The 19400-nt window shown below is 38.3% G+C and overlaps 1 protein-coding gene across 1 annotated transcript in view; it reads left to right on the forward strand.

Annotated features, from left to right (window-relative positions):
* LOC139741310 (putative ATP-dependent RNA helicase TDRD12) overlaps positions 1 to 15826 on the forward strand; it is a 36920-nt gene extending 21094 nt beyond the window's left edge. Inside the window, 18 exon segments of the mRNA XM_071651897.1 lie at positions 277 to 465; positions 904 to 1041; positions 1718 to 1819; positions 2348 to 2392; positions 3350 to 3541; positions 4455 to 4583; positions 5574 to 5694; positions 6220 to 6359; positions 6848 to 6985; positions 8002 to 8066; positions 8898 to 9000; positions 10014 to 10292; positions 10577 to 10666; positions 11052 to 11176; positions 11520 to 11649; positions 12292 to 12371; positions 13924 to 14037; positions 15709 to 15826. Coding sequence (XP_071507998.1) covers positions 277 to 465; positions 904 to 1041; positions 1718 to 1819; positions 2348 to 2392; positions 3350 to 3541; positions 4455 to 4583; positions 5574 to 5694; positions 6220 to 6359; positions 6848 to 6985; positions 8002 to 8066; positions 8898 to 9000; positions 10014 to 10292; positions 10577 to 10666; positions 11052 to 11176; positions 11520 to 11649; positions 12292 to 12371; positions 13924 to 14037; positions 15709 to 15826 — 2298 coding nt within the window.
* The last annotated feature ends 3574 nt before the right edge of the window (positions 15827 to 19400 follow it).

Below are 19400 nucleotides of genomic sequence, written 5' to 3' on the forward strand. Positions count from 1 at the left end.
AATTTACACGTACCATAGGAGAGGGACAAATGTAGAAGGTGATCCAAGTACATGTACATTCAGTTTGTTAGTGTTGTATGCCCTATAGAGAGGTAATCATTCTTAAACATTTACTCAAATATCTGCTTTGTTCAGTCAAACTTTCCCTCATCTTACCCTAGAATTCTTTTCCTTTCTCTCTCCATCTCCCTGCACACATTCATTACAAAAGCAGCGTGGGATAGTCATGGATTATAAATGCCTGAAATGTATGTACTCCCCTCGTTTTGTTTTCAGACTTTTGAGAATGTTGCCCCATCGGGTGTCAGTCTCATCCAGGCATGTGCATGGAAGGCAGTCCTACGGGGGCGTGATGTGGTGGGGATCGCCCCCAGGGACTCTGGGTCCAGTCTGGCGTACATTCTGCCCCTCGTCACTCAGCTCCTCCAACCAGACACTTACACCAGTCTGCCAGCAGGAAATGGAGTGAGTGACTATTCTCATGCATCTTCCAATTATCGTTCATAACTAAAATCATTCTGTTTCCAGGAAAAAGCTGCTTGAAATTGCTTATCCAATTGTAGTGAGCCAGTATAGCAGAGTAAAAATTGAGTCATTGTGATTTGTGGAGTATTTAATGAGGTGTAAAATTCACTGTCGTAGGTCTTTGGATGGGATAAGCACACTGCACCTTTAACATGTTAAAATGTCATCTCTCTACCAACTTTCAGCACGTCACAATTTCTTAAAAATTCATATTCACACAAATTCTAAATTTGTGGGAAAATTCTTGACAATATGTTAATGCAAACAAGGCACCAAGATGATTTGGTAGTAGCGGAAGTACATATTTCACTTATACATGTATCATTGGAACGCTGTGCACATGCTTTGACCATGGTTTTCTGTATGTGGAACCTGCAGCCCCTCGCGTTGATTGTCTGTCCGTCATGGCTTGAAGCCACCACCATAGCTGAGCAGTGCGACCTGTTTGTGAAGGCAGCCAGCAAAACTCTCAAGACCATTCTGATCTATGGCGGAGGCAATGAACACCAGCAAGAAGTAAGATGATTTCATAATTTTTTTTTTTTTGTAACAGTCGATTAATATTTTCTTGCTACATATTTCCAAATAAGAGACATTGCTATTAGGCAAGAGAACTATATAGATTATATCCACAAGTTTTTGATTTTGCCACATACATTTGCAAAATGGGCTTAAGGCTGTGCTGCTCTTTGTAGTCATTAATCATTCATCACAACTATCATTCTTATTTGTCCATTTTGTAGAGATACTTATGACTTCTTGTGTATTGCAGAGGAAATGTATGATACATTATATTCATATGTCAGGGCAGTACTTTGGTTGTTCATATTCCATCAATATCAAGTATCCTTATCATATCAACTATATTCATATCAATCAAGTTGCAAAATGTATGAAAATAAAAATTCTGTGTTGGTATATGGCATACTTGTATATTACAGTACTGTGGTAACAATGAGAATCAATTACATAAGTTGTAGCACAAGCTTAAGCTAAATGCAGTGATGCATTCCTACATCATTATTAGTAGGTTTGAATAGTTAATTATTGTTATTACTATTATTATCATCATCGTTAGTGTCATTATGTATTCACTTGTTTGTTTGTGTGTTTGTTTTTGTACTCAGTTGTAAGTAGTAATGTTTTGTAAGGAGGTCATTACATTATGTCACTTACATAATCTGCCACTAAGGTTCAACTTGTCAATGGCTGCCACATCTTGGTCTCAACAATCCCCTGTGTCTTGAGGATGATAGAAAGCAACCTCACCAACCTCAACCGCCTCTGCCACCTGGTAAGTCAAAGAGTGTGTGAGTGTGTCTTCGTCCCATCCAGTTAGAGGCAAAAAACAACAGTGTCCCACAGAGAGAACGTGATGTGGAGGTCCCATGTGTGTGTGTGTTTTGTGAGAGCCACAACTCCAAGATCCCACTCCTCTTCTCCCTGTAAAGAATAGTCAGTTAAAAACCTGGTGAAGTGGTCCATGTGACACACATGCCTCGATAATGACTGAAAAAAAAATGAAAGAGAGGTTTTATATCAAATCTGTCGGCTTTTACAATTCAAAATTGATGATAAAGGATGCATTTAGATCACTCATGTCTAACAACCTTCATTGAGTTAAAAGTGTCCAAAATGTCTCATAGTCACATTCTGGAAAGTTGTCGTTTCTCATGCCTCAAAATATGTACAAGTTGAAAGTGATCATGGCACCAGCACTCTGCGCTAGCCTCATGCCCCCTCCTCTACCCCCTCCCCCCCCCCCAAAAAAAAAAGGAAACTTGCACACAATTATAATACCAAATCTATGTTCCTTCTACAGGTCTTTGACAATGCTCATATTCTCTTCAGGGATTTCAACACTGAGGTAAGGGGTCATCGATGGTATTAGTTTTCTGAAGGGGACTGCTTGTTTCACATAGTTACTGTAAAAATGGAAATTCAGTCGTAAGTTATTTTTTTTTTGTTCTGTGAGAGTAAGATGAATTTGGTATGTTTTTTAATTGTGCAGAATCAAAACATAAAGTAGACAGTGTTTCATATAAAATGCCCCCCCCCCCCCTGAAAAAAAAAAAAATTGTGGGTTTTTGCACTAGTTTCTTGTCTTTGGAAATCAGCAAAAATTTCCACTTTTACAGAATATTGAGAATGTTTCAAGTAGATGCTTTCCCCAGCTAGCCTGGTACTTTTCTTTTTTCAATCCATTGCTTGTGGGAAGGATTCTAACATGTGTAGAATCTGTTTACAGCAGCATTGTCGACAGGATTGCAATTTCCATATTTCAGTGAAACTAGTGTTTTCACCGACTAAAGTATTGGGAAGTATCATTAAGTAATGCATCATAATATTTTGAAATGCTCGGCACGTTCACCTAATGTAGTATTTCTTATTATCTGATAACAACTTGTGAGTATACTTGACCACTCTTTGCACTAATTAATCTTTCTCATATATTTCTTTATTTGAACAGTTGTAGAATGCTTGCTTCTTAAGAAATTTAGACATATTATAGAAAATAGAGTCTATTAATTTGTTTACTTCTCTTGGTCTTATTTAACTAAGGTTCTGTCAATAATTGTATGCCTTTACGATGTAGGAAAACATCGATAAGGATCACATAATTGTTAAAATTTAAGATTTGTGATTGTGCAAATCATTCAGAATTGTATTTTCTGTGTGTTTGGTATTGCCCGGGGCAATTTTTTTTTCCGAGGTCATACACTGAGCGTGATACAGAATGGCCAGAAGTGGGCCATACTAAAGTACCCCTTTTTACTACTTTATCCGCTTCTCTACACCCTCCTGTACTCCTTTGGTCAAACAGGTCTAGGAGTTGATGAGGGTGTACTCGTCCTCCCTGCTGGCTCAAAGCACCCGGTCAGCCCCACGCCAGCTGCTGGTCTTCGCCTCCGAGTGGCGTTCCTCCCTCGGTTCCTACCTACGGGTCTACATGACCAATCAAATGGTTGTCGTCACGCACAAGTTAGAGGGCGCCATCTACGCCAAAGTGAGACAGGTATGTGATCAACAAACAATACACACAGTAATGTAAAAGCAGAATTTTCGTATCCATTGTAATTTTGCGAATTTCACAAGAGCCAAGATTCTGGAAGTAGAATGCACACAAAAGTTCTTTTCTACACAGTCTACAGCATTGAATGCCAGTGGCAATTCGTGAAAATTTCATGCTGCGAAAAAGGCGTGTCAACAACAATTAGTAAAAATTTTCTTGCTTTACAGTCCTGGACTGCTTGTTCTTAGTTTCTTCTCGACCTTGGAAAATCTATCATGACTACTTCTCTTCTTGTAAATCTATTTATTTTTTAAGAAATTTCTTCAATGTCGTGAACTTTTTATTAACCTGTTGCTTCTTCCATTCTTTTAAGTCTACAAAGGTAATGCTTTCATATTCTCAAATGTCTTTTCTCCTTCTATGTGTATCAACAAAAGGAGGTACTCCTGCTGACAAATTATGATAAAATCAGTGAATGGATTAAGCCAATCTTGCCTTGATATTGAGTTTGGAAGATCAAAGTATATTTTTTCTTCTCATTTTACTACCAGTCACACACTGATGCCATTTAGAATGCGAAATAAATTCTTTCGACTGTGACATTAAACATAGGCGAACATATCCCCGTGAAGAGTAAGCAGCAGACTTTCATCTCTGTAAAAAAATATGCTTTCATCTGCTCAGTCCCTTGCTATGCGCAGAGATTTTGAGAAACAAAAAGCTTGCATGGTGTCATTGACAGCACAAGTCAACATCTTCATTCATTTCTACAAATTTATTATACTAATCATGATGATATGAATTTATATTGCGCTAAATCCACTCTATAGAGTGCTCACAGCGCATGCGTACTATTGTTACCCACATTGTTGGGGCACATTACGTTTGGTATATTCCTTCCGTGTTCGTGTTACAGAGCATTGAGGTTGTACAAGATAGTCAACGGACAGGCGTCCTGCTCGGCAAACTGCAATCGGGCCTTGCCAAGGGTACAAAAGTCATCATCTTCACCAACGACCGGAAGAAGGCAAACGATTTGACCAAGGTAGGCTGCTGGGATACAGAATGGTCATTCTGCGGAGAAGGCATTTAAGAGGCAGCAAGAACTGTCTGAGCATCCTTTGGAGGTTTTTCTGAGAAAGAGAGGGAGAGAGAAAGGGAGAATTGTTTTCTCGGAGTTTGGACATGTATCGTTTATTCGTGTATGAACGTTACAAGATGTTACAAGTTAGCAGACACACACAATGAACTTTTACACAATAGCAGTGAATCTGAAAAATAAAGAAGAGAAAAGATCAGAATAGATCTTCACTATTAGAAGAACATCTATATCCTTTAATAGTACATGATCATCGTCAAAGGTCAAGTTGATATTCAACTTCGCATTTTTTAGACCCTTAATAGTTCTTTGTTCTGGTTCGTATTGCTAAAAGTGATCCATACTAACTTTGGTGTTTTGTTCAGAATAATTCACATATTGCACTTTCTGCGGATATGTATTGCATACCATATTTTTTTCTCAAGGTGTGTTAAGGACATTATTTTCCAAGGCAGTCTTTATAGTGCACAAAATTGGACTATTTTGTGATGATAACTATGAAGTTGATGTCATTGTAAGTTGAGTAAGATGCAATAAAGGGAATTCATCTTCATATCAACAATCATGATGTTCATGATATGTTTCCAAGCCATCATTTTTTTTTAAAATCAGATTTAATTTTCTTTTTTATTATTATTATGCAAGTTGCTTGGTGTTAGTCAATGACTGATTGTGTTAAATGCCTTATCTCCCCACAGTATGCATTAGTTTGTGGCTAGGTTGATATAATTTTCAAGGCTGGTTGGTTATAATCCCTCAGCGCTATTTGAAAGCTTAAAGTTGGGGGAAATTACAAATTAGTAATACAAATCGGAAACCTGGATGCTAAGTGAGGTCATCAGGCCTTGGCAATGATGGGTCACAATGATAACAATGGGCGTGTCTGGTTCCCTCCCCGCCCCCTCCACCCCCCCCCCCCCCCCTCAACCATCACAGATCCTGGTCTCCTCCTCCCACTACACCCTGATGGCCACTGAAGACATGATGACCGACACACTGGACAAGGTCAAGAAGGAGTGGTCAGCACACCACAGGCCAGACTCCATTCCTCTCCTAGGTGAGTCTTCCAAGTGGTACCAAAACTTTGAAAATCCTTCACTTTGGAACAGATTGTCTGATTTTCCTCAAACTCCAGTGATGTGCTCTACTAATAATCCTGCATTCATTTAATCCATATATATTTCTGGTTCATATCCTTTTAACGTTCATTGAACTTATATACAGAAAGCTAATAGAGATGTATTAATATCTTTCTCAGAAATCTTTTAAAAGCACTTTTGGTTTATCCTTTGTAGGGTTTGAAGAGGAAAAATCCGAATGTAATTTTTTTTTTTTTTTTTTTTTTTTTTTTTTTACTTTATGTTCCTGATTAGGTCAGCTGCTTCAGAATCAAAAAAAAAGAAAAAAGAGACAAAACTGAACAGTCTGTTTTGCCATGTGAGAATTCATTATAATCTTAAGTATGCATATGATAATGTAGCCAATATGTTGACCAATACCTGAAGTTCTCTGCCATGCAAGGCTAATCAGTGCTGTGATAAGCTGTTGTTATTACTTGCCTGTGTATTTCTGCCATTCATAGTCATGACGGATGGAGCTATCAAGGACATGGGGGTTACCGATGCGGCATACATCATCCACTTTGACTTCCCCCCAAGCAAGAATGCCTACGGCAGGCGACTCGGCTGCATGATGCGACATTACGAGGTCCAGCTCAAACAGGTTAAGCCTGAAATTTTGCTTTTTTTTTGTTCCTTTACAAAATGTCCTCTCTATGTGAACATTTCATGGAATTCAAGAGGGAGGGCTTGCCATTAGACTCAATTTATTAAAGGAAGAAAGAGGCTTGAAATGAAAACTAAGTGGGCATCTATGTGCAAACAAGACTATCATGTACACACTGTAAGATAGAATGTCCCCAATCTTTTCTTTTCTTTTAACTAAAGTCAACATCTGACAGGAAACCTCATACACTCATTTTAAGACTCCTCTTAAGTCATATTTGTTTATTTGTCATTGTGGTTGAGTTCACTTGGCATTGCATTTGTAAGATTGTGCCACTAGTTTGTTGTTGTTTTGTGTGTGTGGCATGCTATTGTCATTTTATGCAGTCTCTCATTGGCGAAGATTATGGTACATGATAGATATGACATATTTGAATGCATATTAACATTAGTTTAACTTACTTTGCCTGCAACTTTTTCTCTTAGGTGAAGAAGTCCAAGTGCCAGTCCATCCTCTTTGTGGACAAAACCAACACATATGCAGTGTCTCACCTGGCAGACATTCTGAGCCGTTCAGGGCAGGGTGTTCCAAGCCATGTTGCAGAGAAGGAAGAAATTGAGAAGGTTAGTTGGTGATGCCTTGGCATACAGTACAAACTAGAAGGGAGAGATGGGAAGATGCAGTCCCTGTACATCGCAGATTTATACCAGTTGATAGGTGGACAAAAACATCTAGATAGATAGATGGAACAGAGGTAGGTATATAGATTTGATTGGTAGAAAGACAGAAAATAGATTGATAGATAAATAGATTCAAAGATAGATAGATGCATTCATAGATGAAATAGAGAGATATAGGTAGATAGAAATATTGGTACAGTTGAACCTCTCGTATCCGGACAAGTCGGGACCGGGGCTCATCCGGATAAGGGATTTGGCCGGATACGGGAGACTCAATGCTTTATACATGTACATATACATACACATGTACTGATGTAGCCCATTGTAGTACCACATGTAGTAATGTGTATACCGCAACCTTTTCATTGTTACACTCAGTAACAGACCCCAAAATAGAGGTTCGTGTTTGCAAGAATGAAATCATTTTCTTTTATAAATTCTTGGGATGACTTACCTAAATAATTATTAAGAAATGTATCAAGTATATGTAATTCATGTGTGTTTGTGTAGGAGTTCTCAAGGAGTTGGGAATCCCCCTTTCCTCCCGTAATTCTTAAAAAAAGATTAAAAAAATCACGGCGAGATTGCGTCCGGATAATAGAGAGATCCGGATAAAGGGAGGCCGGATAATAGAGGTTCAACTGTATATAGATAAAGAAACACAGAGATAGATAAATAGATAAGATAGATAGATAGATAAGTAGATAGATAGATAGATAGATAGATAGATAGATAGATAGATAGATATCAGATTAGCAATTATTGATATTAATCTGTATGTCGTTTATTTGGTAAAAGCACTCTCTCTAGAATATTTTCATCTGAAGATATTTGAAAAATACTGACATGTCCTCCGATTCAAAAGAGAGGGTGGTGCTACATGTAGGTATATCCCTTTGAAAATCTCTCCATCAATCTTTGATGTGTTAATTGTTTTGCCCAATGTCATTCCATTTTAGGCAAAAGAGGAACGGAAGAAGACCAAGCCCCTCTGCCATAGCCTGAAATGCTTTGGAGTGTGCAGGTGAGAACTAAAACTGCAGTTCTGCCCTCCTTTGCAGTCTGTTTGAATACACTCTTCTAATTCTTTGAATATCTAAGTGCACATCTCAGCATATGCCTGTCACATTTTAATATGTATGTTATGAAAATGATATTGCATGATAGTGTGACAAAGTTGTGTATGTTAGAAATTTATATAATTAGTAGTACATATATTTTGTATTATATTTCAGGACATGCATCTTTTTTTTTCAAATTGCTCACAATGTGAGTTGACTAATGTGTACTTTGTATTACAGTATATGTATTTTTTTGTTTGTTTGTTTGATGGAAATAAATTGAATTGAATTGAATTGAATTGAATTGAATTGGATAACAGTGGAATTGTGTTCCACTTCCTGGCTATGGATGTGCTTTTGTCTTAAAAAATAAATAAATAAATAGATATTACGATGAAAGAATAATTTGGGGTTGGGAGGGTAATGCATGCCAAGGTAGGATACGTTTTGCAATGCGACCATGTGTACATGATATCATCAAAGTTGTCCATTGAAATTACATGAAATTGTCTCAAGTTGAGCAAATCACTTTTGATAGTGGTTGTTGGCATGTTCACAGAATATGTTTTAAACTGTTACGTGATTCTTTGTGGAGCCTTTTGTCATTTTGTGCAGGCTGAGGGTAAAAGAGGTGGAATTTCCCTTATCTTGCCTGTAAGGGCATGAAACAGTTTTCCACAGCAAAGCAGTGACAAGACTGGAAAGTCAGATTGTGCTTCAATGACCTATTTCTATTAATATACTGATTCAGAATGACAGTTGAATTTTTTTCTTCTCTTCATCTATTCCTCCAGGGACCAGATTAAGTGTTCTAGCAGACACATGGTGTTCCCAGAGGTCGACACACCAGGCTCCCAGAAAGAGTACATTGACCTGCCCACCCAGGGGACAGTTATGGTATGTGCAAGGATTCAGTGAGGAAAACTGATGCCATAGTTTATTATGCTTGTGTCTAGATGTGTGTATAAAATAAACCCCTTTTGTTATCAGCTGCACAAGACAATGTGCTGAGCCGTCCATGCCCAGGTCCATTTGATATATTTAGTTGGTAATCCTGATTTGAGTTTGAGCAATGTGTTGCTCTTGCCTGATGGTGATAGGCCATATTGTGACCTGGACATAACACTAGCATTTAATTTACAGCACTTTCGTCACAAGTGTTTCAAACATATCAGGGCCCTGTTTCATAAAGCTGTTCGTAAAGTTACGAACAACTTACGAGCGACTGGTGATCAGTTCTTGTGCTGAATTATGGAAATTCTGATAAGCATAGCACATCAGAACTTATCACCAGTCGCTCGTAAGTTGTTCGTAACTTTACGAACAGCTTTATGAAACAGGGCCCAGGCATGCATGTGCAGACATAACATAATTGTAATCAAGTATCAAATGCATATACACGTTAGAGCTGGCAGGAGTAGGGAAAAAAAAAAGTTATTGGCTGGGGGCTTTTACTTACAACGTGTGTTTACGTAAAGTATGAACCTATACTATGGATCGCCCCTATGCACTGATACCACATATATTTATCTTTCTATGTATGTAGACTTCTTTATCGAGCTGTAACTTGTCTCAAATATTTCAATTCTGATCAGCTTTTAGCTTGTGGTCATAGTCATATAAATTGAGGGGTTTTTTTCTTTTAAAGGATTAAGTAGAGTTTGATATTCAATATTCATGTTTATAGTTATTTCATTGTATGTTTAATAAAATGTTAGTAAATAAAAATCTGTCATGTATACATCCATAAATGTGAAACACGAACACTAGATAATGAATTTACAGAGGACAGATATGAGCTATTCCAATTATACATGTCCGCACACTCAAATGTGTAGATATAAACACACACACAGGTGCTTACTCTCTTTGCACAATGCTTATCAAATATATTTTATGTACCTACCTAGGTACTCATTACCCATGTGGTTGATGCCTCCTGTTACTACGCCCGCCTCATCAAGCACCGCCCATCAGACCACCACCACACCGTTTCCATGGAGACCGATGCCGTCCAACTGAACCTTGACCTCCAAGCCTGGTACGCCGACCCCGCCCACCAGCTGGCCCAGAGGCCGTTGAAGATTGGACAAGTCTGTGGCGTGGTGGATAGCGTGGGGTGCTACGCCCGGGTCCAGGTTCTCTCCTGGGTTGCCAAGGCAACGGAGGACTCACCCGCAACAGCTGAGGTATGTGGAAGCTTTGTTCTCCTATTGTACAACATTAGGCTATATTGGATCGAGCCATTTTTATTTTTTTTTTTAATCAACCATGAAGGCATTTTTAGCATGAAGTCACTGTATAACTTGAACTTTTATGGACTTGCAGCCTACCATTTTAATAGTATGTCAGTTTTATGATTGAGCAGCCGTGCCAAAGCAAGATATAAAACAGATACTGAGCTTGAGTTATAAAAACAGCAGATTGCATTTAATTGTGTCCCTTTCATTTCTATTCCTGTGATTGCTAATAGGTGCAGTATGTCGATGACGGTCACTATCAGGAGGTCAGTGTGGACAAACTTCTCAGACTACCGGACAACCTGCTCGCTGTCAAGTTTCAGGTGAATGCAGCTGGAAGCTTCCACCAGATTTTCTTATCTTTGACCTTCAAATAATGCAACGAAAGGAGGATGGAAACAGACGGAGGAATGATATTTGCACATTTTAGACGTGTTGTGCAGAAAAAAAAAAAGTGTACTTCTAGGTGGTATTGGTTGGTTACTTCCTTAGGTCCGTGTGTATTCATTTATTCTTTGTTGTAGTCTTTTTTCCTTCCTTTTATTTTCATCTTAAGAAAATATAGATATTTGTCGTACATCCCAAACATGCTACAAAACATGTATAAGCATGTTTATATCTGTTTATCTCATGCATGCACCCTATCTCAGAGTTGTGGTATGATTTGAAATTCATCATTATGTGCTTGGTTTGGTCTTTGGTGTGTAGGCGGTTGAGGTGGTTGTGTGCAAGGCCAAGCCAACTGATAAGGACTTCTCTTGGACAACACATGCTGATCTCCAGATGTACCAACTCCTGCAGGGAAAGCTGCTGGAAGGCAATATTGCCTTGAGGTGAGGAGGCACTCATTTGATACATCCTGTGTGAACAAATAACAGCCTCTTGAACTATTGAGAGCAGCGTAAAATTTTGTTGCTAGCTCTCAGCTTTGTCAGTTTTATTGTTATTCTTTGCACTCATGGAATGGTCACAGTTAGGAAGTAAATTTCATTACTTTGTGTCGTCTTGGCCTTTAATGTTAAACTGAAGCACATTGCTGCACCTGAATGGGTTTGCAAATCTATGAAAAGTTCAAGTTTGGATGTATTACTGAATGCTGATGAAGAAGCTTGGCGAGTATAGCTAAGCTCATTGGTCTCGTTAAGGGTTAAATCGGTTTCTTTTGGTCCATTGAAGCCTGGGGAACACCCTGTGGCTGGATCCACTGGTTGAGAGAAAGTACCTAAAGGAGACCAAAGCTCTGATGACGATCTACAATGTCCGACAGGAGTTGATCCGCAGGAAGTTCGCTGTGAACAATCCAGAGGTACAGATTTTTTTTTTTTCACTTCAATCAAAAGATCTTATTTTCATATTTTAACATATTAGGTTACACTACACTTAACAAAGGAATAAGGGAATAAATTATTTAATGTCACTGTAGTGGGGGAGCAGTTCCCTTGGATGTGTCAGAGCTGCCCACTGGTATGATTTACAAAATTTGGTATGCTTTTTTTTTTTCCTCATAAGAATTTTTTTTTTAAATGAAAAGTATGCAGTTGTTTTACAAAAATTCATTTGTAAGTAAATTCATTGATTCTGATTGAACATTTTTGGTGGCCTGCATAGTTCTCTCTCAATTTTTGATTGTTCGGTTCAATTGTTGGTGTATTCAATAGGTCTTCAAAGAGAAGTGCAGTGGTTTATCAAGGTATCCAAAGATGTAAATATTTCTCTGTTAGGACTTGGTGATCAACTTTCCAATCAACATGCATCCATTTATTACCTGTCAGTATTTTGAATGAACTTTGAATCTACGAACTGTTGATATATCAGGCGATACCATTAGCAAGCTTTAATACATAAACCCTCGCTATAAAAATATAGTTATGAATATGTTGATAAATCTCTGAGTCTTGTAAAGGTTGCATTTGTGTTTATTTGTATATTTCTCCGTCTGCCATGATAGCACATCCAGAATCTTCGGCAGCTATGCGAAGGGAAAGTCAAACTTCCCCCATTGAAGTCTTCCACACAGGAGAAAGAAAGGTAAGTATTGACAGAAACATCCAGGAGTGCTTAATATGAAGATTATGCATTGACTGTGTCACAGTCTTTTATTGTCTGGAGATTAACCCCTTTTGTGCCAGGGACTTTGTACAGTGTGTACAATGCTATGGGGTTTTCTGTGTCAGTCAGCACTCAAGGCACACGAAGGGTTAAAGTGGGCTTCCTGTTGTTGTTTTTTCCATTCTATTTTTTTTTTAATACGATAAAATTCAGACCTGTGAATCATCAAAATACACCTGTGTTGTATATGCTTCCAGGTAGAAGTGCAGTTTTCACAATGTGTTGTTCAGCTCGTCTACTGGTCGTTTGTCTGTTGTGCTTTCTTTTCTTTCTTCTCTCTGTCACACACACACGCACACACACACACACAAATTATGTAACAGTTACAACAGCTACTGATTTATATCTAGACTGCAAGTTGAGAATATTTATTATCTGGCATTTAGAGATGTCTTGTGGAAAAGCAGGCACTGCAATGAAATTAGTGCATGATTAATTATTTTACTAGTGAGGATGATTCTTTGTCAGTTAAAAGAAATTATACTTGTAAGAATTTTCTTATTTAATTTGCAGTATTGTCTTTGAACTGCCCTAGATGATTAGCATTATCTTTATATGGTTCTCTTGAACACAGAGTTTGAATAGAGGGTAAATAAACTGTATATTCTTGTCAGTATATAGTTAGGTTGAAAAGTTTCATATTGCATTTTACAATCAATTAAGCTTTGTCTCTTACCTTCCTTTTTTATTTCAGAAGTGTGGAAAAAGTCTTTCAGTTTGTATGTTGTTTGCCTCTGATGCTTTTCTATTATTTATTTGCAACTGCATGTATTGAGACACACAGCCGTACAGTTACATTCAATTCAATTCAGTTCAAATTTTATTTCATATTTCCATTTTCTCAATGATGAGATTACAAAATTATTGACAACAAAACAAGAATACAAAATATATACAATCATGTCTTTTGATTATAGAAGAAAAAGAAAAAAATATATACTTGACACAAATGTACATGGTCATATCATATGAAAATGTCACTAGTAAGTATAAGAAATATGATGGGGCCTACATAAAAGCTTTAAAGCTTGTAAAACTGTAGGTTCCTGAGTTCATAGGCATATAATTTTACACGGAGAACGGATATGTTTGTCTTGACCAACTAAAATTACACCAGTACAAAAAATCGATAAAGTAATAAACTAATGAACCACATAGATATCGCACAAACCAGACTGCATACAAGTCCCGCAGTGTTTGAAAAACAAAAATGCTATATCATAAAAGATGATAGCAGCATTGAGTATGTCAGTGTGTGTGTGTGTGCTTCTGTGTGTGTCTGTGTATAGTAGTGTCTGTATTTGTGTGAGTGTGCATTTGTGTTCATCTGTGTGTGTCTGTGTTGTACGTGTGTGTGTGGTCATCTCATTTGGTTAGTCACATCTTAATCATGACTCCATCTCTGTCTACCTATCTCTCTTTCTCTGTCTGTCTGTCTGTCTGTCTGTCTCTCATGTATTGGATTCTACAGTGTGAGGCTGCCACCACCAGCCCAGCTCCGCAAGGACACAGCAAACCTAGTCCACCTGTCAGCAGTAGACAGCCCTCACTGCTTCTATGTCCAGCTGGTCAAATCAAAGTACAGGTATGCTCTGAAATAGGAATTATTTCTCCCTTGTTTTGCTTTTGGCCTGTTTGCTTGTTTGTTTGTTTGTTTCAACTCAATCATGGTGCAGTATGAAATAGTAAAGAATGCATTGGGTAGTAATAAGTTATATGATCATGAATTAGTACTCTGTGCATGGATTAAGTGTAGTCATCATATTTACCACATTTTTCATAGCCATTGCAGAGACCAACCCTGTGTGAGTGGTAGAAATGAATCTTTCAAAATCATCTCATTTTTTTAAATTGCAAGAAAAAAAACACCCATATCGTTCAAACTGTCTAAAACATTGATCTCAGGTGTTTCGCTTGATTTGAACAACTTTTTTTTTCTGAAAAGTACACATTCATTTGATGTGTTACTGACATGCATTAACCCTAACTAGGCCGGGGGGGGGGGGGGGGGGGGGGGCCTCCGAGGCCCCCCCCCCCTCGACGTTCCGCGCGATGTATCGCAATCGCAAAAAGCTATCGCCGCGACGTTTCATGACTTTTTTCTTGCGAGTCTCCCGCATCTTTTGACACCAAATTTGCGACGCCCGGGCGCACGGTTCCGAAGTTACGCATAAATATGTACATGCATGTCAGACCAAAAATTACTCAAAAAACGTGAATTCGTGTACAATTTCAATGCAAACTGTGCTTACAGGCAAATTTCATAAAAGCATGATTATTTTGGTGTTTTATTGATTAAAATCGATGAATAACATATTTTCTTGTTCGAAGCGATGTCACGGACAAATTTCATTGAAAAAACAATGAAAAGCATAAAGTCGAAAAAATAAGGAAATACATAAGAAATTCCAAAAACAATAAAATACTTTTTTTACTTTTTTAGAATTTTTTTTCTGATATCACAATTTTTTTTGTGACATTTGCTAAGGACACTAAAAAGACTATTTACACAAAAAATGTGCCTGTTTTGAGCTTTATTTTGTGATTTATACCAAATAGTCTGATTTCATGCATCATTATGCATAAATAAGCATAATTTAGCATAAATGATGAGTTTTTGAAAAATTAACTTCATGGTATTTTAGATTACATCATAGGCAATGTGTGTGCCAATTTTCGTCGCGATTGCGCGGTCGATAGCCGAGATCTGGAGAGGGGGGGGGGGGGGGGGGGGGGCCTGGGAGGCCCCCCCCCCCCCCCCCCCGACTCTATCAACTTCCTAAATAGCCAGGCCTAGTTAGGGTTAAGAGTGATATTCCCACTGCTTTCTCAAAGAGGTACATGTCAATTGCTCTTTCATTTTGCTAGAAAGATAAAATTTTGATAAATTCTCTTTAAACTCTCTTTATCTGGTTGTTCAGCAGTTACATGTACATGATGAACTGCTGTAGTCTTTTCATCCTGCAATTACAGCACCAAAACTTTGAAAATTCGCAACGTTTGGATGGATTGTCCAAGTTTCCTCAAACTTTCACTTATGCTTTCTACTGATATTGCTGCATTCATTTAGTCCACATGTATATTAGATGAAACGTTTCCTTTTAACTACCACACCATGATGGTTTCATTGTTGTGTTGTCGATCATCTGTCCTGTGTCTGCTGTTCCTTCACAATTTTATTGTATCCGTGGGTTGTTTGGGGTTTTTTTTTGTTTATTTCTTTGGCTCTTTTTATTTTGTGTGTGTCATTATACAGACTGGAGCGGCTGATGGAGACACTGAACCAGAAGATGGCAAACCACACCCAGACGGAGGACACCACCGTTGCCGTGGGAGATTTCTGCCTCGCCCAATTCCCCCTTGATGGGAGGTGAGCAGCATTTTGACAGATGAGAAAACTGATTTTGTGTGCTCCATGGAAATTTTGAAATTTATGGAATATACAAGGAAGAACAGTTGCAATTACTCCTATCAAATATGACGTCACATATGATAATCTTTGTCAATAAAAAAACAAAACAAAACTGAAGTGTGTATGAAGAGACTTAAAAAATGTAGTGCTCATGCTGAATGCAATGAAGCTTGTGTTCTCTTAGTGTTGATTGATGTATTGTAAAGAATTTGTTTGGAAAATTTACACTGTAAATTTACACGAATTAACGATGTAGGAAAAAATACACATGTATTCTTATCATATAAATATTTCACATAACGAGGGCAGACTACATGACATTGCAACACTGCCATTAAGGAATGAGCCTTACTGTAAAACATGATATATTCGCGGCATGAAATTTTCGCGAATTGCTACTGGCGTGCAATGCATACGTTGTAGACAAGAATTTTCGCGAATCTTGGCGCTCGCGAAATTCGCGAAATTAAAATGCACACGAACATTCCTCGTTTTACAGTAACTGAGAAAGGTGGACTGCGCTCCCTGCATGCGCAGAGCATTTGTATGGAAACATACTTCAGGGACCCATTTCATAAAAGATGTTAGGATGTCAACTCTTGCTGGAATGCAACTTCCAATAGCAACAGCCAATCAGGAAGCTGGATTCTTGTTGTTACCATGACAATTGCCATTGCAGCAAGAGTTGCTATCATATCAACTTTTTATGAAATGGGGCCTAGATGTATAAACCAATTTCTTTTTTGTCTGCTGCCCTCACAGGTGGTACCGAGGTCAGGTGAAGGACAGCAATGAGACCACCAAGGAGAAAGACATCTTCTTTGTCGACTGGGGAGACCAGGAATGGGTGTCGGCTGCTCTCGTCTGCCCCATGCTACCAGAGTTCTGTGATGTAAGGCTCCGTCTCTTCATGTGGCATTCGTAGGGGAGCTACCCTCTGATGGATGATATCTTCAATACCATCAGAGATAGATAGATAGATAGATGAATAGATAGATAGGAAGAACAGATAGATAGATAGATAGATAGATAAATAGAAAGATAGAAAAAACAGATAGATAAATAGATAGAAAGAACAGATAGATTGATTGATTGATTCATATAAAGATAGATAAAAGACATAACTGACACATTGATTGATTGATTGATTGATTGATTGATTGATTGATTGATTGACTGATTGATTGATTGATTGATTGATTGATTGATTGATTGAAAGAGAGATACAAGACATAACTGACTTTGTGTCAAGAAATAGGCTAATTCTTTCATGAAGGATTTTCAGAGATCATATTTTGAGGGGGTAATGAAGAAAGCCCTTCCCTTGAAGAGTGCTGAAAATGAAATTTCAAGATCAAACACTTAGGCTCTAATTCACGAAGGTGGTACAAATGAAACCATGGTTTAAACCATGGACAAAAACCACGGAGCGCCAAGTGTCGCACGGAATATTTTGTTATGAAATTGGTCATTTCGTCGACAAAATGATCGTTTCCTTAATGAAATTATCATGTTGTGGACGAAATGTTCATTTAGTTACAAAATGTTGTCATTTCGTTGCAAAATAATCATTTCATCGAGGAAATGACTGATTTCGTAACGAAATATTCCATGCGACACTTGGCGCTCCATGGTTTTTGTCCATGGTTTAAACCATGGTTTCATTTGTACCACCTTCGTGAATTCGGGCCTTAGTGTGTAGGTTTAAGAGCTACTCAAATGACAGAGTCAGATGGGGAATACAGGTATGTGTTAAAAAAAAAAACAAGTGAAAGTCCTGTCTGCAATGAATAAGACTCTAAATCCATTGAGTAACTATGGAGAGTGCAGAAGGAAATTGAGGGCTACAATGTATGTTGTATGTTAATACAAAGTGTTTCATTTTCAGCGTTTGGGCAGTGATTGCCGATATAACTGAAAATGCAATATGATCCATATGCAACACCATCAGCAATGTTGACATACATACCTCACAGGTTCAGTTTTCTGTAGTGCCGCTTGAGTGGGGGGGGGGGGGGGGTGAGGGAGATCATCAGAAGGGAAGAAAAGACTCTGACTGATTTGAGTGAGGACTACAAACCACACCCTTGTATATTTGCAAACTGCACGATGCGTCTGGGAATGACACTCAATTTTTATCACCACTCCAGCTGCCTGCACAAGCCATCCAGTGCTCCATGAGGGCTGTGGAACCTGTTTGCAAGGACGGCTGGTCAGAGGTCGCGGGCAGTGCATTGTGGGACATGTGCAATGGCGGAGCAGAAGGTGTCAACGTGCCCCTGACCGTTGAGGTTTGTCATCTGCGCAGCTGTTGCTGACAGCAGGACATTAACAATCACATAGGGTGACGACAAGATGACGTAGGAAGTGGTAGACGTGATAGAAATAAGCTGAGGCATTGCTGACTCGTTGTAGTTTACCCCCTTCAAAGAGTGATATCATGCAATATGAAATGTTTTTACCCTTCCATCTTTTCTCTGAAGTATTGATGCACAAACATAATAGACGTAATATATTTTTTCAGGTTTGCAAGATCTAAGAATGGTTATACTTCCTCTCTTGAAGTGAGTTATGTAAGTCAAGCAGCATATTTGAATACAAAGATGTGAGTGACATATTCCACTTCATTATATATGCATGTAAAAGTTATCAAGCATATTTGCCCTGTTCCACATTTTGCATGGAAATCTTCATAATGTAGTAATTTACAGGATCAGGATTTGTCATGCTTTCAATAACTGTATGATGAATTACTGCACTTTTTTAGGCAATGGGTAAAACCTTTTTACATTACAGTCCCTCCTTTGACGTATCATTTGTATTGTATTGTAATGTCTTTCTTGTAATAAGATTGCTCTGTTTTCAAAACATTTGATAAGATATTCACAAGATGTGTGATCTAAACAATACTTGTGTCAGTTGTCAATGTGTAGGTGCTTGTCAAATATTAAAGATATTGTGTCTGCGGTATTCTCGACCAACACAGGTGGTGAGTTCCGAGTCCTGTGAAATCACGGGAGGCTACTTCTACTCCGTGGACGTCTTTGACCAGGCAGGCGGAGAGAAGATCGCCATCAGTAAGAAGCTGATAGAAGGTGGACATGCCAGGCCGACAGCAGACTTGATCAAGGTTTGTGAATCAGATGGCATGAGATACCGTATATGCCGAATATTTCATGAGGTTTTTATTTTCGCAAATTTCGCGAGTCAGGTGCTATTCATGAAATTGAAGACACGCAAAAATATTGACTCTGATCCCAATATTAATGTGACTTATGCGTATACAATTCTCTGTTCAGTACAGGACTCCACAATCGCGAATTTAACCACTCACGAAATCGTTGGGAAGTTCGGATTCATGAAATTTTAGACTCGCTAAATATATGGCGTATACAGTACCAGGCTTAGATGGATTACAAATGGTCTTATTTTGACTAAAGTTTATCTTTTACTTGTAATTATGATATGCCAGTGGTTTCCCTGTAAACTTTTAGTCAGTGTTCTCAGAATCCACTTCAAATTGTAATCAGAATTTA

The sequence above is a fragment of the Diadema antillarum genome, unplaced genomic scaffold (genome assembly GCF_040938485.1).
Source record: "Diadema antillarum isolate AM-2024a unplaced genomic scaffold, OU_Dant_1.0 seq00000919_RagTag, whole genome shotgun sequence".
Classification (NCBI taxonomy): Eukaryota; Metazoa; Echinodermata; class Echinoidea; order Diadematoida; family Diadematidae; genus Diadema; species Diadema antillarum.